General features: G+C 36.6%; 2 protein-coding genes across 2 annotated transcripts in view; both read left to right on the top strand.

The window, feature by feature from the left end:
* Positions 1-7,681, top strand: part of LOC128870491 (voltage-dependent calcium channel type D subunit alpha-1-like) — a 39,528-nt gene extending 31,847 nt beyond the window's left edge. The window contains exon 5 of the mRNA XM_054113169.1: positions 6,503-7,681. Coding sequence (XP_053969144.1) covers positions 6,503-6,731 — 229 coding nt within the window. The 3' untranslated portion in view covers positions 6,732-7,681. The remainder of the gene's footprint in view (positions 1-6,502) is intronic.
* Positions 7,682-20,345: 12,664 nt separating this feature from the next.
* Positions 20,346-22,530, top strand: LOC128870490 (tigger transposable element-derived protein 4-like). The gene is made up of 2 exons (XM_054113168.1): positions 20,346-22,139; positions 22,197-22,530. Exon 1 carries the CDS (start codon positions 20,861-20,863, stop codon positions 21,980-21,982), a length of 1,122 nt encoding a protein of 373 aa, XP_053969143.1. The 5' UTR covers positions 20,346-20,860; the 3' UTR covers positions 21,983-22,139; positions 22,197-22,530.
* The last annotated feature ends 2,584 nt before the right edge of the window (positions 22,531-25,114 follow it).

Genomic DNA, 25,114 nt, shown 5'->3' with positions numbered 1-25,114 from the left:
TGCTTTTCTTTATCATTTTTTTAATTTTAACAATTTTTTATTGCATAATTTTACAACAAAATTAAAGATGTTTGTTAATATTCTTTGAGTGCATTTATTAACGAAGAAATTAATATATTACTTTCAATAATCGGACAAAAATTGCGTAAACTACGCTAGTTTTTCGTTAATAGAAAAAATTGACCAATGACACTTCGTTGCCGTCTGAACTATGACTGATTGGGCGAGTATGTGAAATTATCGTCCGGATTACGGCTGGCAAAAAAATTGTGTTAGTGATATACGAAAACAAATCAAAACAATCTTCACTGATGTTTCTTCGTGGCTATCTGAACAATGACTGATTGGACGAGTGTGTGAATGCATGTGAAATGATCATGCAGAATTCGGCTACCGTATCCCCAAGTGATGTGGCAGCCAAAGTTCCCCTCACAATTTTCGTTTTCACCATAGCAAAATAGCAAACCTGGTGATCTATCATCCTTGCGAATACTTTGTGTCGCATTCTGTTAGTGAAAGAATTAGCTGGGCTTAGGGCAGAGAATGTTCGTGTGCTTTCTCTGCTGCGATCTCTTTATGATGATAAACAAGTGCTATTCGGAAGGGTTGATAAATTACAAATGGAGCTTCTCTCTATAAAGAGATTATTTAAGAACTGTTTTACTGCAGTAAATCCTGAGGCTGTTAATGTGCCTATTTGTGCTGATGCTAATACTGGCTGCGTATTACGCGCTGCCAACACGATTAATTCAATGACAACAACTGTGCCAACTTTTTCTGCTTCCAGCAGTTATACCAGAGAATGTTAATGGAATGAGAAGGAGCAAATGTTAAATAACTTTTTTTCGAGTACTAATTTGTAAGGGATTTTCAAATTCAACTTACCACACTAGTGGAGGATTGCAGATATTTACCACGCTAGTGCAGGGTTTCTATATTTACTTACCACGCTAGTACAGGAATTCAGATTTTTTGCGTTTACCACACTAGTAAGGGATTTCATAAGATTTTTTACCACAATACTAAGGGATTCTACTTATTTCATGCCCACAGCGAAGCGAATGAATTTGCGATTGGGAAATATGCGTAAGCAGTCAATTCATGGCGCAGTTGCTAAACTCGGCGGTATTGTTTGTATGATGATGCGCGTATTTAGTCCAGGTTCAAGTCCTGAATAGTCATACGTTTTTCCTTGCACTATTTCAGTTTTACAATTCAGTTTGGTACTTATGCATATGTATGTGATCAACATAAATGCATCTATTTTAATAAATAACACTGTGCTACAAAAAAAACAACGAAATACACCTGACAAATTACACACTGTAGGTTGTTTATATGGTCGAATAATGCATAAAAATATTTTTGTTATATTTTTTGTACCCTCCAATTTTTATTTATTTATAAAAAACCGTTTTTTCAGACTTTGCGCGGTAATCTACGGATATCTCAGTCATTTTTTCACCGATTTTCAATATTTTATATGTTTTGAAAAGGATATTGTCAGACCTTTCAAATGATGTACAACAAGCAATTATTGAAACTAGTTAGTTGTGATTTTTATTTGATTAAACCTGGAGAAAGTGCTTTTCTTTATCATTTTTTTAATTTTAACAATTTTTTATTGCATAATTTTACAACAAAATTAAAGATGTTTGTTAATATTCTTTGAGTGCATTTATTAACGAAGAAATTAATATATTACTTTCAATAATCGGACAAAAATTGCGTAAACTACGCTAGTTTTTCGTTAATAGAAAAAATTGACCAATGACACTTCGTTGCCGTCTGAACTATGACTGATTGGGCGAGTATGTGAAATTATCGTCCGGATTACGGCTGGCAAAAAAATTGTGTTAGTGATATACGAAAACAAATCAAAACAATCTTCACTGATGTTTCTTCGTGGCTATCTGAACAATGACTGATTGGACGAGTGTGTGAATGCATGTGAAATGATCATGCAGAATTCGGCTGCCGTATCCCCAAGTGATGTGGCAGCCAAAGTTCCCCTCACAATTTTCGTTTTCACCATAGCAAAATAGTTAACCTGGTGATCTATCATCCTTGCGAATACTTTGTGTCGCATTCTGTTAGTGAAAGAATTAGCTGGGCTTAGGGCAGAGAATGTTCGTGTGCTTTCTCTGCTGCGATCTCTTTATGATGATAAACAAGTGCTATTCGGAAGGGTTGATAAATTACAAATGGAGCTTCTCTCTATAAAGAGATTATTTAAGAACTGTTTTACTGCAGTAAATCCTGAGGCTGTTAATGTGCCTATTTGTGCTGATGCTAATACTGGCTGTGTATTACGCGCTGCCAACACGATTAATTCAATGACAACAACTGTGCCAACTTTTTCTGCTTCCAGCAGTTATACCAGAGAATGTTAATGGAATGAGAAGGAGCAAATGTTAAATAACGTTTTTTCGAGTACTAATTTGTAAGGGATTTTCAAATTCAACTTACCACACTAGTGGAGGATTGCAGATATTTACAACGCTAGTGCAGGGTTTCTATATTTACTTACCACGCTAGTACAGGAATTCAGATTTTTTGCGTTTACCACACTAGTAAGGGATTTCATAAGATTTTTTACCACAATACTAAGGGATTCTACTTATTTCATTCCCACAGCGAAGCGAATGAATTTGCGATTGGGAAATATGCGTAAGCAGTCAATTCATGGCGCAGTTGCTAAACTCGGCGGTATTGTTTGTATGATGATGCGCGTATTTAGTCCAGGTTCAAGTCCTGAATAGTCATACGTTTTTCCTTGCACTATTTCAGTTTTACAATTCAGTTTGGTACTTATGCATATGTATGTGATCAACATAAATGCATATATTTTAATAAATAACACTGTGCTACAAAGAAAAACAACGAAATACACCTGACAAATTACACACTGTAGGTTGTTTATATGGTCGAATAATGCATAAAAATATTTTTGTTATATTTTTTGTACCCTCCAATTTTTATTTATTTATAAAAAACCATTTTTTCAGACTTTGCGCGGTAATCTACGGATATCTCAGTCATTTTTTCACCGATTTTCAATATTTTATATGTTTTGAAAAGGATATTGTCATACCTTTCAAATGATGTACAACACGTAATTATTGAAACTAGTTAGTTCTGATTTTTATTTGATTAAACCTGGAGAAAGTGCTTTTTTTATCATTTTTTTAATTTTAACAATTTTTTATTGCATAATTTTACAACAAAATTAAAGATGTTTGTTAATATTCTTTGAGTGCATTTATTAACGAAGAAATTAATATATTACTTTCAATAATCGGACAAAAATTGCGTAAACTATGCTAGTTTTTCGTTAATAGAAAAAAATGCCTTGAATATCTATCCATTTGTGGAACCATAGTTTTTGTCTTTAATGATTAGTTACTTGGAAAAATCACTGCATTCTTTATGTATTGACAATAAATGTTTGACAATGACAATTTATCATAAGTTACAAATGAAAGGTTTACTTGTTTCTACATAATTTTGCGACATAATTTTCGCGCGATTTCTGAGGCGCAGGGACGCTCCTCCTCCCACGCAGTAATTTTACCTCTCTCTAATTCGGTAAGTTTTGAACCGCTTGGCATATTGATATTTATTTACTTAAAAAACGATTTAAATTAAAAGCGAACACATAAATGCACTTTAAAGCTTCAATTCCTAATGCGTTCTATAGTTATGAAACGGCAAAAGTAGTAACGAATTGCTCTGACTCGTGCTCAAAGTAACGGTACAAACAAACACAAAAACACCACGATGAAAAGTTGTTGTTTATTGATACTAAGAAGAATAACGGTATTATTCCATATATTCATTTATTTTTACAGAGTACCTACATATTTTTGGAGTAAAGATTAAATATTCATGTTACGCACCTTAGTCTGAAACAGCTATTAGACCAGTCTTTGGTTGGCAGTGCCTTTTTATCTCCTTCTTCCAAAATCGCGTTTTTCTCAAGTGTGTTTTTTTGTTAAAATTGTTTATAAGTTAGTTAAAGATGTGTGACAAACGCAATAATTTGTGCTACCTTTGCGGTTTATTTGTTGATAAACAACATCGCCGTGAATTAAAAACAAATACTATCATGGTTGAAGCATACAATCTTCACTTTGCGCGCAATTATAGTGAAAGTCGCTGGTATGAGCCAGAATATATATGTTCCACGTGCTCCATATCACTAAAAAAGTGGAAATCTAGTCAGTGTTTTCAAGATCGTTTGCCATTTTCGAGCCCAATGACTTGGCATCATCAAGTCATTCACAGACCAGAAGACTGCTACCTTTGCCAAACCAATACATTGTACACACTGCAATACACATGATGGCCCATATTTTCTATTAACGAAAAACTAGCGTAGTTTACGCAATTTTTGTCCGATTATTGACAGTAATACATTAATTTCTTCGTTAATAAATGCACTCAAAGAATATTAACAAACATCTTTAATTTTGCTGTAAAATTATGCAATAAAAAATTGTTAAAATTACAAAAATGATAAAAAAAGAGGTTGTCTGTAAAGTCGGTTTACTGACGATAGTTTAACGTGACAACGTCATAAGAAAATATTGATGGAATGGTTGCAATTTTCAAAACAAAATTTTAATTTTATTTGTTTGATAGATATTGGATATAGAGGAGGAGGTAAATGAAATTGCAATGGAATAGGTTAAGTTACATTTACACAAACATGAAAAATGACGAAACATTTATCAAATTCATGAAAGATATCTTCAATTTCGATTGTGCATCAGACGTTAATAAGTCAACAACACTTAGAGGCATCATCGTCGATTTGACTTTCTCAAGACACATTACACTTGAAACACTCCCTTTCATTTCCTATTTTTCCTATCATCGTTTATTCTCAACAGAGAATTGGTTCATTACCATGCACATAGGAAGAAGGCATATGCAAATACAAGTACTTATGTGAATTTATATACAAATGCGCATATACATACATATACATACATATATATGCTCACTCAAGTAGGACAGAGCCAGATGTCGAACGTTGCCGAACGCGGGGACCGATTGTGCTCTTTGTCGTTCGTTCCGCGCTCTCGCTTGCAGTTCAAGCACATTAGCTTACATTTGCTTGCGTACGGAATAGATTCGTATATTTGATATGTCCATATGATTTGTATGCATCTTTACATATAGATTTATTCTTTGTGAAAATTGCGCGAAATTGTATATGTATATGCATGTTTATATACATATATTAGTATACAACATATCTTATAAGGTATATGGTAAATATTACCATACATTTTTTCCTTCATATATAATAAAAAAATTAATAATAATAACATTAAAACAACAGGTATTATTAACAAACTTGGTTTTATTTTAAATTCTTCAAGTAAATCAAGTTTATAATAATCAATAAGAAGGCAAATACAAATACGTGAATTTATATATGTACATATGCGCATATACATACATATATACGCTCACTTAAGTAGGAGAGAGCAAGATGTCGAACGTTGCCCTTCGTTTGCTTTGTTTGCTTTGTCGTTCGTTCCGCGCTTTCGCTTGCAGTTCATTCAATGCAATGAGCAAGGTAAAGACAATGAGCAAGGTAACGGCAATGAGCAAGGTAACGACATATGAGCAAGGTAACACTAATGAGCAAGGTAACGACTCATTTTTTCGTGCGTGCAGCCTGTTAAATCGAATTATAAGACGTTATCACGTCAAAAAAGCACTTTCTCCAGGTTTAATCAAATAAAAATCAGAACTAACTAGCTTGAATAATTACTTGTTGTACATCGTTTGAAAGGTCTGACAATATCCTTTTCAAAACATATAAAATATTGAAAATCGGTAAAAAAATGACTGAGATATCCGTAGATTACCGCGCAAAGTCTGAAAAAATGGTTTTTTATAAATAAATAAAAATTGGAGGGTAACAAAAATATTTGTATGCATTATTCGACCATATAAACAACCTACAGTGTGTAATTTATCAGGTGTATTTTCAGTGTTGCACCGTGTAATTTAACAACGTAAGTAAAATTAACGTTTGTACGTTTTATAAAGATTTAAAAAAAAAAATAGTCGCCAAAAAACTAAAATTAAAATAAAAAATAAAACGTGAATGTACGGAAATGACGATCCCAGGACATGAACCTGGTGCCAAGGATCTACGGATCTTATAAAAGCAATCATTGAGTAACAACAGTATGTTTGTAAAATATCTCAAACTCAAATTCAACCATTAAATTTTCAACCATAAATTATTTGCACATACATATGTATGTATATAAATTTACAGATATAAACAAACACACAGTTTTCAATTAGGTTACATGTATGGTATGTAAAATGTATTCATATTATGTACACAAGACGAATTGAAAGTAGAAGCCGAAAAGGCTATAAGAGGCTTTGGAAAAATCTAAAAACACATTTTAATTTAAAATATTACGCTTCAATTGAATTTATTTTAAAACAAATAATTATAAATATTTAGATCCCGACATTTGCACTGCTTTCGTCAGTTATCTTTGGTGCCTTACTTCTGGCAGCACACCATTTCGACTATCAGCTGTTCATCAGCCCAGGAAGAGGGAATGCTGCTAAGTATTGGAAAGAGCTCCTTAAACAAAATGAAAGACTCTCGAACAACAACTGATTTTAACGGCGTAAAAATACGTGTGTTGAGTGTACTGCCCGTACAAATAAGCTTTGTCGACTTCTGATATACATTCAAGTATATATGTACGTGATGTGGGCCCTTGCCACGACAAAAATTGACTGTTCACCAAATATTTTGGGAATGTGAGGGATGATGTGGTGAACTCGTTTTATGCTTGCGCTTATGAACGAAATAGTTTCTGTTGTATTGAAGAATATTTTAGAATTCTTAGCGGTAAAGCGGCCATCGCTCTGTGCAGGCTGCTGCTTCTGCGCCTATGAAGGTATTTTGTTTTTGTAAGTATATTACTTGGAATATCCACTTGTGGACGGTAAATTTCATTGAATAAATAATGAATAAAGGGCATCTATTGTTATTAACATTTATGGATAAATAAATATACATACATATACATACATGTACATGCCGCATGGGCAAAAGATTTTAAAGGTGAGATCTTTAACAGACAGTATCTGATCGAACTTGACAGAATCAGCAGTTTGGCTAACATCACTAGAAGTGTGTTTATAAAAAAACTGAAATTGTGTTGGTGTTGTACGGAAAAAATTGACCAATGACACTTTGTTGCCGTCTGAACTATGACTGATTGGGCGAGTATGTGAAATTATCGTCCGGATTACGGCTGGCAAAAAAATTGTGTTAGTGATATACGAAAACAAATCAAAACAATCTTCACTGATGTTTCTTCGTGGCTATCTGAACAATGACTGATTGGACGAGTGTGTGAATGCATGTGAAATGATCATGCAGAATTCGGCTGCCGTATCCCCAAGTGATGTGGCAGCCAAAGTTCCCCTCACAATTTTCGTTTTCACCATAGCAAAATAGCAAACCTGGTGATCTATCATCCTTGCGAATACTTTGTGTCGCATTCTGTTAGTGAAAGAATTAGCTGGGCTTAGGGCAGAGAATGTTCCTGTGCTTTCTCTGCTGCGATCTCTTTATGATGATAAACAAGTGCTATTCGGAAAGGTTGATAAATTACAAACGGAGCTTCTCTCTATAAAGAGATTATTTAAGAACTGTTTTACTGCAGTAAATCCTGAGGCTGTTAATGTGCCTATATGTGCTGATGCTAATACTGGCTGTGTATTACGCGCTGCCAAAACGATTAATTCAATGACAACAACTGTGCCAACTTTTTCTGCTTCCAGCAGTTATACCAGAGAATGTTAATGGAATGAGAAGGAGCAAATGTTAAATAACTTTTTTTCGAGTACTAATTTGTAAGGGATTTTCAAATTCAACTTACCACACTAGTGGAGGATTGCAGATATTTACCACGCTAGTGCAGGGTTTCTATATTTACTTACCACGCTTGTACAGGAATTCAGATTTTTTGCGTTTACCACACTAGTAAGGGATTTCACAAGATTTTTTACCACAATACTAAAGGATTCTACTAAGGGATTCGGAGGATGGTTCCATGTGTAGAAGTCCACGCAAGTGGGGAAAGTTACTGATCGCCATTCACTTGGGAATGGCCAGGACGATTCTTCTGCATATGGTTCAAGCAGCTCACAACGGCCGGGATTAGCCCACGTATCCTCTGGGTAGCTTCCGAACACCCGTTTGGGAGTGAGCTAACGTGAGAAGGCGAAACATTCCAGGATAGCTGGTTGTGCGTTGGGTTTGGGACCCGCCACTTAAAAATCCCCCCCCCATGAAAAGTTTGAAAAAGTCTCGGATGAGACCTCCCTTTGCTGATGACGACCCCTGCAAACGAAATAAAGAATATGATTTGAGGGCATGCACCTGGAATGTCCGGTCCCTTAATGGGGAAGGTGCCTCTGCCCGGCTGGTTGATGTCCTCGTGAGAGTAAAGGCTGACATCACTGCCATCCAAGAGATGCGATGGACGGGGCAAGGTAAGAAAACCATAGGACCTTGCGACGTCTACTACAGCTGCCATGTAAAGGAGCGCAAATTCGGTGTCGGATTTGTTGTGGGAGAGAGACTTCGTCGCCAAGTACTGTCGTTCACTCCGGTGGACGAGCGTCTCGCAACAATCCGCATCAAAGCCCGTTTTTTTAACATATCGCTAATTTGCGCCCACGCCCCGACGGAAGAGAAGGACGATGCGACCAAAGATTCTTTCTATGAGCGCCTGGAACGCTCCTATGAGCGCTGCCCCCGCCACGACATAAAAATCGTGCTTGGCGACTTCAACGCCAGGGTGGGCAAGGAGGGAATTTTTGGTCTCAAAGTCGGAAAATTCAGCCTGCACAACGAAACATCCGGTAACGGACAGAGGCTGATCGACTTCGCCGGGGCCCGAAACATGGTAGTCTGCAGCACCAGATTCCAGCATAAGAAGATTCACCAAGCCACCTGGCTGTCGCCTGATCGAAAAACACGAAACCAGATCGATCATGTTGTGATAGATGGAAGACACGCTTCTAGTATATTAGATGTACGTACGATCCGAGGACCCAACATCGACTCGGATCACTACCTTGTTGCAGCCAAACTGCGCACACGCCTCTGTGCAGCAAAAAACGTGCATCTACCTACGCAAAGAATGTTCGACATCGAAAAGCTGCAATCACAACAGACAGCCAGAAGATTCGCCACTCGACTCTCACTCCTGCTCTCAGAGAGTACTGCCCAACAAACCGGCATCCACGAACAATGGAGCAACATTTCTCGTTCTCTACGTACCGCCGCCGAAGAAGAAATCGGATTCCGGCGAGCCCGAAAAAACAATTGGTACGACGAGGAATGTCATGCTGCCGCAGAAAGAAAGGATGCCGCCTATAGAGCCACGCTGCGATCGGGCGCAACGCGAGCCATGTGGGATCGCTACAGAGAGCTGAAAAAGGAAGAGAGACGTATTATCCGAAAGAAGAAACGAGAGGCCGAAATACGTGAGTGCGAAGAGCTTGAGATGCTGGCCAACAGGAACAACGCCCGAAAATTCTACCAGAAAGTTCGGCGGCTTACAGAAGGTTTTAAGACCGGGGCGTTTTCCTGTAAGAACAAAGACGGCGAACTGGTGACTAACGTACAGAGCAATCTTAAATTATGGAGGGAACACTTCTCGAACTTATTAAACAGTGACAGCTGCGCATGTCACCGAGAAAGTGAAGATCCCGATACCCCAATCGTTGACGACGGAATTGTCGTTCCGCTGCCCGATCATGACGAGGTGAGAATAGCGATAACGCGGCTAAAGAACAACAAAGCCGCGGGCGCCGACGGACTGCCGGGTGAGCTATTCAAACATGGCGGCGAGGAGCTGGTAAGGTGCATGCATCAGCTTCTATGCAAAATATGGTCGGATGAAAGCATGCCTGCCGATTGGAATTTAAGTGTACTCTGCCCAATCCATAAGAAGGGCGATCCTGTAATTTGTGCCAATTACCGCGGGATTAGTCTTCTAACTATCGCCTATAAGGTTCTAGTGAGCGTATTGTGTGAAAGGCTGAAGCCCACCGTCAACCAACTGATTGGGCCTTATCAGTGTGGCTTCAGACCTGGAAGGTCTACCATCGACCAAATATTCTCAATACGCCAAATCTTGGAAAAGACCCATGAAAGGAGAATCGACACACACCATCTTTTCGTCGACTTCAAAGCTGCATTCGACAGTACGGAAAGGAGTTACCTGTATGCCGCGATGTCTGAATTTGGTATCGCCGCAAAACTAATACGGCTATGTAAGATGACGTTGCTCAACCCCAGCAGCGCCGTCAGAATTGGGAAGGACCTCTCCGAGCCGTTTGATACCAAACGAGGTTTCAGACAGGGTGACTCGCTGTCGTGTGACTTCTTTAACCTGATGTTGGAGAGCATCGTACGAGCCGCAGAACTTAATCGCTCAGGCACAATTTTTTATAAGAGCGTACAATTGTTGGCGTATGCCGATGATATTGACATAATCTGCCTTAACAACCGCGCTGTTAGTTCTGCCTTCTCCAAACTGGACAAAGAGGCAAAGCGAATGGGTCTGGTGGTGAACGAGGACAAAACGAAGTACCTCCTGTCTTCAAACAAACAGTCGTCGCACTCGCGTATCGGCACCCACGTCACTGTAGACAGTTATAATTTCGAGGTTGTAAAAGACTTCGTCTATTTAGGAACCAGCATTAACACCGATAACAATGTCAGCCTTGAAATCCAACGTAGAATCTCTCTTGCCAACAAGTGCTACTTTGGACTAAGTAGGCAACTGAGCAGTAAAGTCCTCTCTCGACGAACAAAACTAACACTCTACAAGACTCTCATCATGCCCGTCCTAACGTATGGCGCAGAAGCGTGGACGATGACAACATCCGATGAAGCGACGCTTGGAGTGTTCGAGAGAAAGATTCTGCGTAAGATTTTTGGACCTTTGCACGTTGGCAATGGCGAATATCGCAGGCGATGGAACGATGAGCTGTATGAGCTTTACGACGACATAGACATAGCGCAGCGAATAAAGATCCAGCGGCTACGTTGGCTGGGTCATGTCGTCCGAATGGATACAAACGCTCCGGCTTTGAAAGTATTCGATGCGGTACCAGCTGGTGGTAGCAGAGGAAGGGGGCGGCCTCCTCTGCGTTGGAAAGATCAGGTGGAGAAGGACTTGGCTTCACTTGGTGTGTCCAACTGGCGCCGGTTAGCACGAGAAAGAAACGACTGGCGCGCTTTGCTAAACTCGGCCAAAATCGCGTAAGCGGTTATAGCGCCAATTAAGAAGAAGAAGAAGGGATTCTACTTATTTCATGCCCACAGCGAAGCGAATGAATTTGCGATTGGGAAATATGCGTAAGCAGTCAATTCATGGCGCAGTTGCTAAACTCGGCGGTATTGTTTGTATGATGATGCGCGTATTTAGTCCAGGTTCAAGTCCTGAATAGTCATACGTTTTTCCTTGCACTATTTCAGTTTTACATTTCAGTTTGGTAAAATTGTTGAGCTTAATTTAATTATAATTGGTTTGAAATACTGTTTTAGGTTTTTTGGAATTTGATATTTAGAAAATTTATTTTCTGTATAAAATAGTTCATACTGGATATGAACTGATTTTATATAAATCAAAAAGGAAATATCTAGATATAAACATGCGAATATTTAATCTCTTTAATCAAATCTAAGCTATATTGATGACAAAATATCATTCTAATATCCGTTCAGAAAGCCAAACGCGCATACACACATATGTACATATGTACATATATAAATATGCATACAAACTTTCAACGAACGCAAAATGTATGCATATAAAACAGCAAATCCAATAAATGACCGATTTAGAAAGATAAATTAACCATTATAGATTAGCGCAAGCATGAAAGACATGTCTAGGCGTACTACCAGAGAATGTTAATGCAATGAGAAGGTGCAAATGTTACTGTGAGCTTTTTTTAGTACAATTGAGATTTGAAAGATTTGTAATAAGGAAATTTAGCACACCGAGTTTATAGACACCTCACTGACTTTTGCCGACACAAAAATTAGAAACACCACACATCTTTCACCTCAATACACAACACATTTCTCACCTCGACATTAAACCAATTAAATTTTTACTATTTTCGTATTTTTGAAATAATAAGCGAATACGTAAAATTTATTACATAATTTTTTTTTTCAATTACATTAAAAAAAGAACGATTTAAAACAAAAAAATTTATAAAAAAAGTTTGCGCCGGGAATTGAACTCGAGTCTAACATGTGGCGAGGAAAAATAGGCGGTGCGTTTATTTCTTCGACTGCTTATTTTTTTACCATTTTGTTACTTTTGAAATGATAAGCGGATACATAAAATTTATTACAAATTTTTTTACGATTACATTAAGGGGTTATACGCGGTTATGACTTTCAAAAAAATCGATTTTTTATTGCATTTTTGTAATGTACATATATTCAAAAGAATACGCACGAAATTTGAAGTAGATCTAAGCAATACTTTCGGAGTTATACCTAAATATGTTGAGATGCCTCGGCACGTTTTAAGGTAGGTATTGAAACTTTAAACGTGTTTTTTCAAAACGGCATTTTTCAAGTCGGTGTACACGATATCTCGTTTGTTTGATCGGTCAACCGTTTTAACTCAATCTTTAAAGATACATTTTCTAGTAATTAATCGTTCCTTTTGTAAATCTGATACTTATTTTCCATTTTATAATCAATTTACGGCGAAGTTTTAACGTAAAAATCGAAATCATTTCTTTTAAAAGCTGCCATTTTGTGAAAATTCACTATTTTGATTAGCCGAACGATTAATTACTAGATAATCTAATATATTAACAAAATTTGTTTGGTTTTTTGATTTCAGATAATCCAATCCTGAGTTACGATGTACACCGTAAATCGCCTTTTTTTAAAGGAGGTTCCAGAAATCGCCTGCAGCGCGATAAATAAAAAATTTTGTTACGTTCTTGAAGGATGCTTTTATAACCGCCAAAAATTTTCAAATTAAAATATTCTGAAGTTTCTTCAGGATAAATCCTTGACAACCCGTCTTTTATTTGCTTCATAACTGCGTATAACCCCTTAAAAAAAAAAATTTTAAAACGAAAAGAAAAAAAATTTGCATCGAGAATTGATGGCGAGTCACGTGAGGAGGATAAATACGCAGAGCGTTTATTTCTGCCCTGCGTTGTGAACAAAAGGTTTTGTGCATGCGCGCGACGCGAATAAATTTTAATAAAGTTCTGAAAGTAATTCATGAAGTTTTTCATTACACACATATGTACATAAATGAACGTATACTTTATATGTAAATAAATGATGGTATATGATAATATATATTACATAAGTACATAATATGTATGTACATGTCAATAGGAGGTATTTGCATTCAGAAAAAAAGAACGGTTTAAGATAAATCAACACTTATTTTATATTGTATGTCAATTTATAGTTTATGTATTCGACAGCATTTACATACATATGTATGTATGTACATTTGTATATGAAAAACAATAATGCACAAGCGCAAGAACATCATATCACATATGCAAGTATGCCCAAATAACCTTGACTTATGTAGTACACATGTCACAGCACATCACATTCTTACACGAAATCAAATACACATACGCACTAGTGAACGACCCTACAAGACAGAGCTGAGCACTTTTGACAAAAATTCCAACACATTTACAAGCATTTTATTAGTCTCTAATACATGCTCATTATCAGAATAGCCCCAGCAAGAAGAGTGGCGGTCACGTTACCCTTCACGTAACCGCCACGCGTGGCCGTTAAACTCTCACTAACCACGCCCCTTTACAATCACGTTGTTAAAAGCGTTGGGAAAATCGTGCCAAAAACTTTGTGTACGTGTGATTTTCTATCCTTTTCATACATATGGATTCGTTTATACATTCATGCATTTATGCGCGAGCACAGCGCTGACTTCTTGCTTCCGTGTACTTTTGTCTTTCACCAGTCGATATTCCTAATATTGCACTTACAAAAACACAATACTTTGATAGACGCAAATGCAACAGCAAGCGCAACGCGATGGCCGCTTTGCCACCACACATTCTAAAATGTTCTAGAACACAACAAAAACACATACCACACATGCGCATGTCGCCCAAAGCTAAAATCTAAGCTTAGCGATTACAAAAACAAAATACATTCGTAGACGCAGTCGCAGCGGCCATGATTCTATCAGCGACGGCGCTGAACAATTTAGAACAAAAACAACTTCATTCATAATTTCGAGCTCATATTTCAATTTCATTCATAAAACGAGCCGCCCATATGCCAATTTTCGCGACCATTCGAAAATAGTCAATATTGGAATATTTCGCGTGGAATTATTTGCCAATATTTGATAAATCTTAAATTTTTGTCATGTCGAGTGGCCGCGGCTCCGTATGTATGTATGCACCCTTATATGTATGTAAATATGTCTTCTAACTGTGCGACAGTCGCGAGTTAATGCGACTTCCAGCGAATCACACATTGCTGTCCGCAAAGCCGCATATATGTACCTTATGATCAGAAAGTATCGGGAATGTTTAAATTAAACAAAACAAAATTAAATTTAAGGCAAATTTATATTATCTCCTTCAAAATATGACAGGTCTGAAGAAACACACATGTGCCACCGTTTAACCCAGTCCTCCAAACACCCCCGGCAGGCCGACATGGCCTTCAGCTCCTTCGACGTATTCTCTTTGAACTGTTTGATCGGTGCGATGGCACGTTATTATCTCGCAAAATCCAAGAATTGTGTGCTCACATTTCCGGCCGTTTGCAACATACAGCATCTCTCAAAGGCTTCAAAACGGATGAATAATATTCTTTATTGACTGTCTGGCCCGATCGAAGAAAACAGTCAACATCACCTTCCCGGTTCTTTTTGCTCATAGGGTATACATATCCCATCTTTTCACTGACGGACTAGAAGACGGTCGCAGTTGTTGTTTTTTATATGAATACATTTTGCGTTCGTTGAAGATTTGTATATATTGTTATACATATGCGTGTATGCGTGTTCGGCTTTCTGGATGCATCCATGGATATTATAATATTTTCTCATCAATATGTGTATGATGCTTTCCATTTCAATTCAACCGGGCTATTCGGGTCATGTTCTTCGATTTCGATGTAACTTAAATATGTTGCTCTCTGGTCGAAATAATGAGACACGTATTTTTTTGTTCGCCCGAAAAAATTTTTTTTCAAGAGTTATCGGCAATTTTGTTTTTCGCCTCAAACTCGATTTTTTTAATTATATAAGAAAAAATTTTTTTTAAATGCCCATAACTTAGTCAAAAATGAACCGATTTTAATAATTCTGGGTTCAAAATGATCGTAATTACTTGCACAAGCGACTTCATGTAGAAACAATTGCAAAAAAGTAGTTGAAAATTTTTTATTTAGCAAAAAAGAAAAAAAATTGAAATTTTTTCAAAATTCAATATTTCAAAAAGTGTATTTTTTTTTTTTTTATAACTTTTTCCAAATCAAAAAAACATCTCAAACTTTAATTGAGCTGCATGCCTAGTAGCTAAAATGAGTTGTTTTTGAGTAATGAATTTTTGAGTAAACACCCTGTTTCGCACTTTTTGTTTTTTGCAAAATAAAAAATTTTCAACTACTTTTTTGCAACTATTTCTACATGAAATCACTCGTGTAAGTAATGACGATCATTTTGAACCCAAAATTATTAAAATCGGTTCATTTTTGACTAAGTTATGGGCATTTAAAAAAAATTTTTTCTTATATAATTAAAAAAAATCGAGTTTGAGGCGAAAAACAAAATTGCCGATAACTCTTGAAAAAAATTTTTTTCGGGCGAACAAAAAAATACGTGTCTCATTATTTTGACCAGAGAGCAACATATTTGAGTTACATCGAAATCGAAGAACATGTCCCGAATAGCCCTTTTGAATTGAAATGGAAAGAATCTATATAAGAAAATTTTTTTTAATTGCTCATAACTTAGTCAAAAATAAGCCGATTTGAATGATTCTGGGTTCAAAATAATCGTAATTACTTACACGAGCGACTTCATTTAGAAATAGTTGCAAAAAAGTAGTTGAAAATTTTTTATTTTGCAAAAAACAAAAAGTGCGAAACAGGGTGTTTACTCAAAAATTCATTACTCAAAAACAACTCATTTTAGCTACTAGGCATGCAGCTCAATTAAAGTTTGAGATGTTTTTTTGATTTGGAAAAAGTTATAAAAAAAAAAAAAATACACTTTTTGAAATACTGAATTTTGAAAAAATTTCAATTTTTTTTCTTTTTTGCTAAATAAAAAATTTTCAACTACTTTTTTGCAATTGTTTCTACATGAAGTCGCTTGTGCAAGTAATTACGATCATTTTGAACCCAGAATTATTAAAATCGGTTCATTTTTGACTAAGTTATGGGCATTTAAAAAAAATTTTTTCTTATATAATTAAAAAAATCGAGTTTGAGGCGAAAAACAAAATTGCCGATAACTCTTGAAAAAAAATTTTTTCGGGCGAACAAAAAAATACGTGTCTCATTATTTCGACCAGAGAGCAACATATTTAAGTTACATCGAAATCGAAGAACATGACCCGAATAGCCCGGTTGAATTGAAATGGAAAGCATCGTATGTAAGTAGTTCAGATTTGACTGAAGAGATAAAATATAGGAATGCATATTCATATGATTGCCTTTATGGCTGTTTTACATATAAATTAATTCAAAAGTATGAATAATGTTATATAGAAAATAAATTTCTAAATAACAGGTATTAGAAAAACCTGAATACACTATTTTAAATCAATTCTAATTAAACCAAATACAAAAAATTAAATGAAAATATCGAACAAAGAAAAGTGTGTAGAGGACTTGAACCTGAGTCAAACATGAAACTATGTACCGCATACACAACACGTCTTTCACGATTGCGCTAATCTACAATTACTAATGAACTTTTCTATATCAGTCATTTATTCGATTCGCAGTTTTATATGCACATATTCTGCGTTAGTTGAAAGTTTGTATGCGTAATTATATGCATATGTATATGTGTATGCGCGTTTGGCTTTCTGGACGGATATTAGAATGATATTTTCTCATCAATATAATTTGGATTTGATGAAATAGATAGACATATGTACATATTTTCTGTTTTGATTCATTTATATAAAAATCAGGTCATATCCTGTATGAACTATTTTATACCGAAAAGAAATTTCCATTTATGAAATACAAAAAAAACAGTATTTTAAGGAAATTTTAATTAAAATAAACTCAAAAATTTTACCAAACTTTCCTGGTTTGAATTGTAAAAAAAAAATGTGCAAGAAAAAAAATATGACTTCAGGACTTGAACCTGAATTACATATGTACGGGCCAAAAAACAAAACGAATATTCCGCCGACTTTAGCTTCTGCACCACAAATTAACTGTCGCGCGGGCTTCTTAATCGCAAATTTATTCGCTTCGCTGTGGGCATGAAATAAGTCGATTTCCTTAGTAGTGTGCCCAAAAATCTTATGAAATTCCTCAGTAGTTTGGTAAACGCAGAAAAAATCTGAATTCTTGTCCTAGCGTGGTAAGTAAATATAGAAACCCTCCACTCGCGTCACTCGCGTGGTAAATATCTGCAATTCCCCACTCGTGAGGAAAGTTGAATTTGAAATTACCTTAGTTTGAATCTACAAATTAGAACTCGAAAAAAGCTCATTTAACATTTGCTCCTTCTCATTGCATTAACATTCTCTGGTCGAACAGTTAGAAGACATATTTACATACATATAAGGGTGCATACATACATACGGAGCCGCGGCCACTCGACAAGACAAAAATTCAAGATTTATCAAATATTGGCAAATAATTCCACGCGAAATATTCCAATATTGACTATTTTCGAATGGTCGCGAAAATTGGCATATGGGCTTGTTTTATGAATGAAATTGAAATATGCGTCTATCAAAGTATTGTGTTTTTGTAAGTGCAATATTAGGAATATCGACTGGTGAAAGACAAAAGTACACGGAAGCAAGAAGGGAGCGCTGTGCTCGCGCATATGTATATGTATGCTTGAATGTATGAACGTGCATGGATGTAGTAACATATGAATACAATTATTTTGTAGGAAGTTTAGAAGGCAAGTAGGTATATATGTATGTATGTATTCATATATGCTAGGACATAAAGTGGGTATATATACGTACATAGTACATAGAGTACTTGAACCTGAATTAAATACGTGCCAAAAAACAAAACGAATAACTCCGCCGACTTTAGCTTCTGCACCACAAACTAACTGCCGCGCGGGCTTCTTAATTTATTCGCTTCGATTTCCTTAGTAGTGTGCCGAAAAATCTTATGAACTTCCTCAGTAGTTTGGTAAACGCAGAAAAAATCTGAATTTCTGTCCTAGCGTGGTAAGTAAATATAGAAACCCTCCACTCGCGTCACTCGCGTGGTAAATATCTGCAATTCGCCACTCGTGAGCAAAGTTGAATTTGAAATGACCTTATTGTGAATCTACAAATTAGAACTCGAAAGAAGCTCGTTTAACATTTGCTCCTTCTCATTGCATTAACATTCTCTGGTTATACTGATGTCCCTCGTCTTCAGATAACATCGAATGCTGCTGCTAACGCCTCCGCTGCCGTCACATACGCTGCTGCTACCTCTGCCTCTGAAACGTACCTCTGCCAGAGAACGTAAATTTTTTTATTTCACCACGGCCTTCGAAAAGTTAACAGAAGAGAATTAACATAGCGGAGCGTAGTCAACCGAATTAAGTATAGCGTTTGCATTGAGATGTAAAATGCCATGATTTGTTGTTAGGTAAAAAAAAAATAACAGCAGGCTTGTGGTACATATTTCTTTCATGCTTATTTGCCGTCGGCATTTTCATGCGCAAATGGATTATTTCTTGTGAGATTAATACATTAATTCTAAGTATATGCATGTATGAATGTGAAGTTTTAAGTATCTAATGAACTAAATTGTATTGAGATTAAGTGTATTATCCAAATTATTTTAAAATACTCCCATAAAAAGTAACTTTGTAAACCATTCATTTACATCAAGGGTTAGTATTCAACAATATATTGTACATTTTACATTATTAAGTATATTCATATACTACAAAGTGTTGAATACATATAACATCTACCATCCATATTCATGTGGGCAGAAAAAAATCTTGACCTGCCTCATAACACAGCTCATATGCATATCTATGTACATATGAAAAATTCAATAGCAAATTGACAAACCTATGCAAACATATTCCTAACATAAAAAATCTTCTAAATCATATGCTTATATGAATACATATGTATGTTGGGACATTGTATGCATACTCGTATGCATTCATAAGTGCAGCTGTAGCGGCCATGATTATTTACCCGCGTCGGCGCTGAACAGTTTCAAATATTAAAAAGTACAACCAAAACCAATTCATTGATAAGTTCGAGCTCATATTTCTACGAGCAATGTACTTTCATTCATAAAACGTGCCGCCCATATGTCAATTTTCTCGTCCATTCAATATCGGAATATTTCGCGTTGAATTATTTGCCAATATTTGGTAAATCTTGAATTTTTGTCAAGTCGAGTGCCCGCTGCTCGGTACATATGTATGCACCAATATATGTATGTAAATATGTCTTTCTAAATGCTCGACAACCGCAGCTGCTTTTCGTAAAGTGTGCGCATGAGCATACAGTAACTTGCAGAAAACAAGATAAGTAGCTTATAAAAAAGTTCTGTGTCGGACATTTCAATACTAGAAGTAAATTTCGAAATAATTATTTTATGTTCTCTGATAGTAGGTAAATAGTTAATTAGTATATTACTTTACGTATGTAGTTCTTCAATTGATAAGAAGTGTACAAAAACACACATATGCATATATCTGCAAGGTTAGAAACTTACTCTGAAATCAGGGTATTTGAAGGTTACTACACATATTTGAAGGTTACTGTACATACAATGCTGTGCCCCATGAATGTGCGCTGGATTTCTTCAGAAGTTTTTGGGAGTCGTAATATTATTTTGCTGTGGGAAGTGCACATACATATACACAGCATATCTGTATGTACATATACTTATATGCGAAATTCACATATTTGTATTTGCATATGCTATCTTCCTGAGTGCCTGGCAATGAATCAGTTCTCTATGAATGATTTGATTATATTTTTGTATGTATGTATATATTTTTGGATGATTTGCTCTTTCTAAGTCACTTTTGGTCTTAGGATATTTGATTTTTATGATATGTATATAAACATGCATATGTCGGAGCGTGCTGTATGCACGCACTGTATGCACGTGTTGCTGCGTGCTGTATGCGTGAGTGTATGAGTATTCTGTTTTGGGTATTTCGTCAGAATCATAATTTCATCACATTAGTACAGTCGAACTTCTCTACAGTGAACTTCCATATAATGAAGCTCTCCTTATAATGAACTGGTTTCGAAGACACTGCTTTTTCGTTCTACTTTCGGTGTATTTTTGTCTCCTTATAATGAATTTCTATATAGTGAAGTTTTCTATATAATGAACAAATTTTACAGCTGGAAATTCAAGCGTCCTAAGTTTTTGTCTCCATATAGTGAATTTTTTCAAAAGTTTTCTGTTGCAAAAAATTACAGTTAGATGTGGAAATTAAAGCAGAAAGAGCTGAGCTATTACAGTTTTATTCCGTGATTGAAGTTAAAATGATGCATCGAAGCAGCATTTCGCTTGAAAAAAAGTTATTAATGATTAACAAAGTTAATGAAGGAAAGAAAAAAAAAAGATATTGCCAATGAATTCGGAGTTCTTCCCAGCACTTTATCAAATATTTTAAAAAATAAGGAAGTGATTTTAAAAAATGCGGAGGATGTGGCAGTAAATACCAAACGCAAAAGACTTCGACCTTGTCATTTTGAGGATATTGACGAAGCAATGCTGAAATGGTTACTCGTTGCACGTGGTAAGAATCTCCCTTTATCTGGACCATTATTGAAGCAAAAGGCCAAAGATTTTGCGGAAGCACTAGGACACCACGAATTTGAGGCAAGTACAGGTTGGTTAGACAAGTTCAAAAGTCGGCATGGCGTTATTCAAAAGACATTATGCGGGGAAAGTGCTGACACCAACATAGAAAACCGTGATGAATGGGTGACGAACGTCTTACCGAAATTAATTGAAAATTACAACATTAACGACATTTTTAATGCCGACGAGACTGCTTTGTTTTTCAAATGCTTGCCAACTAAAACACTGGCATTCAAAAATGAAAAATGCTTTGGTGGGAAGCAAAGCAAGGAGAGAATAACTGTCCTGGTGGGAAGCAATATGACTGGATCAGAAAAGCTAAAATTGCTGGTAATCGGAAAGGCCAAAAATCCGAGGTACTTCAAGGGAATAAAATCTTTAGGTGTCGATTATGAGTTTAACAAAAAAGCATGGATGACCAGTGAGATTTTTACGAAATGGATTGTAAAACTCGACAAAAAATTTTGTGATCAAAACAGAAAGGTGTTGTTTTTTGTTGATAACTGCACTGCCCACCCTAAAGATGTAAGAGACAAGTTGAGAAACATTCATCTCGCTTATTTTCCTCCCAGCATGACTTCGTTACTGCAACCAATGGACCAAGGCATTATCTACAACATGAAACAACATTACAGAAAACGAATTTTAACGAATATATTGACTCAAGTGGATGAGGGAAATTCTGTTATGGCCATAGACTTGCTGCAAGCAGTTCGAAATCTTAGCAATATATGGAGTGTCTATGTTAAACCGGAAACAGTTGCCAACTGTTTTAAAAAGGCTGGATTTTCAAAAGATGTTATGCAGATTCCATTTGAGCATTGGGATGAAGAGGACCTTCTTTTAATATCGGATTAGGCCGCTTTACAGTCTTCATTCAAAAAAGTAGCAAATATCGAAGCATCGTTTGATGACTACGTAAATGTTGATAATGGTGTGCAGACTTGGGACAAACCATCCGAAGAAGATATTCTCAACAGCATTTTTGAAAGTCGCGGAGTTCCAGCTGAACCTGGTAAGCATTTATCTTTTTATAGTCAAACAAAAATTTAATATGTAAATATTATTTCAGATAACGATGAACACGATTTGACCGTTGAAGAATTGGCAGAAACTGAGGAGGCATTACCTACGTTGATACAAGCTGCTTCATCCATTAGCGTAATTAGAGCCTTTGTGGAAATGAGGAATGACGTGCCGATTAATGTTTTCAACTCTCTACATGATTTGGAAGCTTTTATTGAAAATGAAAAATGGAAGACTGTAATTCAAACCAAACTCACTGATTATTTTAAATAAAATTACATAAAAAATCAATGTTTCTTTATAATGAAGTTTCTATATAGTGAAGTGATTTTCAGGTCCCGTGCGAATTCACTATATGGAAGTTCGACTGTAATATTGCATCAGCCACTAATTGTGTTGTGATTGGTTATTTACATTTTGTCGCTTGAAGAAGGACTGTTAAAGCGCGACTACAGCGTTGTAGCGCTGTCGTCGAGTGTGGTTCGGTGCGAGGTAGAGAAAAAGAAAAGAATCAGTCGATTTTGGAATCGCAGGGTTACGCATAGAAACTCGCTGCGCCTTGAAAGGGAAATTGAGGACGAGCTTTCCTTGACACATACATGAAATTGCGCGAAATTTTCATAAAAAAACCAAAAAGAACAAATCTGTAAACATGCATACAAATCATATGGACATATCAAATGAACAAATAAATTCTGTACGCAAGCAAATGTAAGCTAATGTAAACTACATTTTCCACACTTGCGTATCATTCTCTTCCTCTCATTTCTCTCCGTCAGCCATATTAATTAATTTCCTACTGTTAACTTGTGGTGAAGTAATTTCTGAGTTAAATATCTTACCCGTGTTTTGTTAGAGCCCACAAAGAGGAACGGGCCGGGACTGCGCCTTCTCTATGAATTTACGTTCCCCTCTGAAACTTTGTAGCCGTCTGCTACGCCTTTCGTTCGCAATAGCTCTCCGCAGAGAACGTTAACGTATAGAGAAGTCACAATGACGGGAACGCATGGAATTTTAAGGGTTATCCTTTTGAGCGCGTAGTTCATCACAGACATATTTTCCACCAAAAATTAACAGAAATATACTCAACTGGTCAAATTAAACAGCAGTTGAGTAAAATTCATTTGTATGAAGGAAGAAAGAATGTTAACGCTAGAGGCTAGCTACAGGCACTTTATCACAGAAAACAAATACTTATGCTAAGTTCAATAGTGAGTTAGAAAGAGCAAACTATACAAATATAACTTAAGCCCTGACCGATAGGGGCTTCCAAAAAATTAAAGTTGCGGTGAACCAACTGTTCACCGATAACATAAAAAACGCGATTTCAATTGTTCACATATAATTTTTATTCCGCACTAGTTGCGGTTCTGATTCTAACTGAGCTTTACAAATTATAATTCTTACCAACTAACTTCTTAACCTAAGCTAATTCGCCAACGTTGCAGTTCCCACCACTTGCTGGTATTTCGCAATCGTTGGGTTGCGCGTGTTGGCCAATATGCTGGTCTTGCAATTCCCAAGCATTGGATATTGCAATTGATCGCTTGCGCGTGTGTCGCGTCAGCGAAAGTTCTTGTGTGAACTTTAATTGGAGCAATGAACTCACGTGTAGTGCAATGTGATCACAGGGTGCGACGTTGGGAAGTGTAGTGGTGTATGGCAACATAACTCCTCCCCCTTTAAAGATCTGCGTCTCGCAGATCAAAAGACGAAAATTGCGAGGGGGTAAAATGTTGTAGAGAGTAATTACAGTTTCCTGGCGACATGTTGATACTGACTGGTGTGGCTGGCAGGCTATTGTCCAGGCGATGGATTTCAGGAGCAGATCTTCCTCTAATGATTTTGCTGTTGTTAGTGTTATCTGACCAATGAGTCGGGATTTCAACTGGCGGAAGGTCTAGCTTTCTATTGTAACATCTCCACAGCATGGCGGCAATAAGAACAATTGCGCATATCGAGAGGATTTCTGAAGCGAGAGAGAAATTTACCTTTTCATTAACGTACCCAAGATACCTTATGTTTTCCATGGTCAGATCGTGGACGTATTCTAGGTTGACCTTCATTGTATGGCTCTTCACCTTTGATAGTACTGCTGGAAGGGCCTGTGCGGTAATAGTTTCATAACTAGAAAATACTTGGTCACCAATGGTGACTGTTTCGTTATTTAATTGGATTACGTAGGTGCCATTTACCGTAATAGAGGCATTGCTATTTTTGATTACTCCTTGGAAGTTTGATATAAACACGGTGTTCTCGTTTATCAGTTCTATTTGTGACCCATTCTGTCTGATGAATTCGCAGTTGGCTTCTCCACCTTTTAGGAGTCGCGGTAGGCAACTGCTTTCTTCCAGTTTAATCAAGGATTCTGATTTACATACCGTGGACGAGCTGATTACCAGGCAATTCTTCGTTAGACCGTACGTCTCTTCCAAAAGGGAGATTTAGTTGCTTACCTCCATAGATTCCAGCGCGAGTAACCAGGAGATTATATTTCTTAGTTGTTACTTTTGGCATTGAAAGGACGTAGAGGAGAAGTGTCCCGTTAGTCAGTACCGACGGTTGGCCATATTCGATTGCTTCTATTATATTCTGATATGGGAGCGTTTCTATTTCTGATAGAATTTGGTTAACTTCGTCCATATCCAGTAGGTTGGTGTTGACAATTCCATTCTTTGCCAACTGACATCCCCGCACCATTTCGTTTACATCCTCGCGAAGAAGAAAAATGTTGTGAAGTGCGTTTTGTCTGAGTTCCATGATTTCTGTTTCCTTTGCCACGTTATTCGTGCGATCCACGACCTCGTTGATTTTTTCCAATACTGATGTACTGATGGTTGCTATTCTGAATTATCTGATTTTGACTGTGCAGGATATTGCTCCAATCCGTTGCGTCAGGTGATCCTGCTATCCATTTCCACGCTGAGCCTAGCCAGTCAATAGATCGAGTATTTCTTGCTCTAC

This window comes from Anastrepha ludens, chromosome X (assembly GCF_028408465.1).
Source record: "Anastrepha ludens isolate Willacy chromosome X, idAnaLude1.1, whole genome shotgun sequence".
NCBI lineage: Eukaryota > Metazoa > Arthropoda > Insecta > Diptera > Tephritidae > Anastrepha > Anastrepha ludens.
The sequence above is the reverse complement of the archived record's forward strand: the minus strand, read 5'-3'. Positions and strand labels throughout refer to the sequence as shown.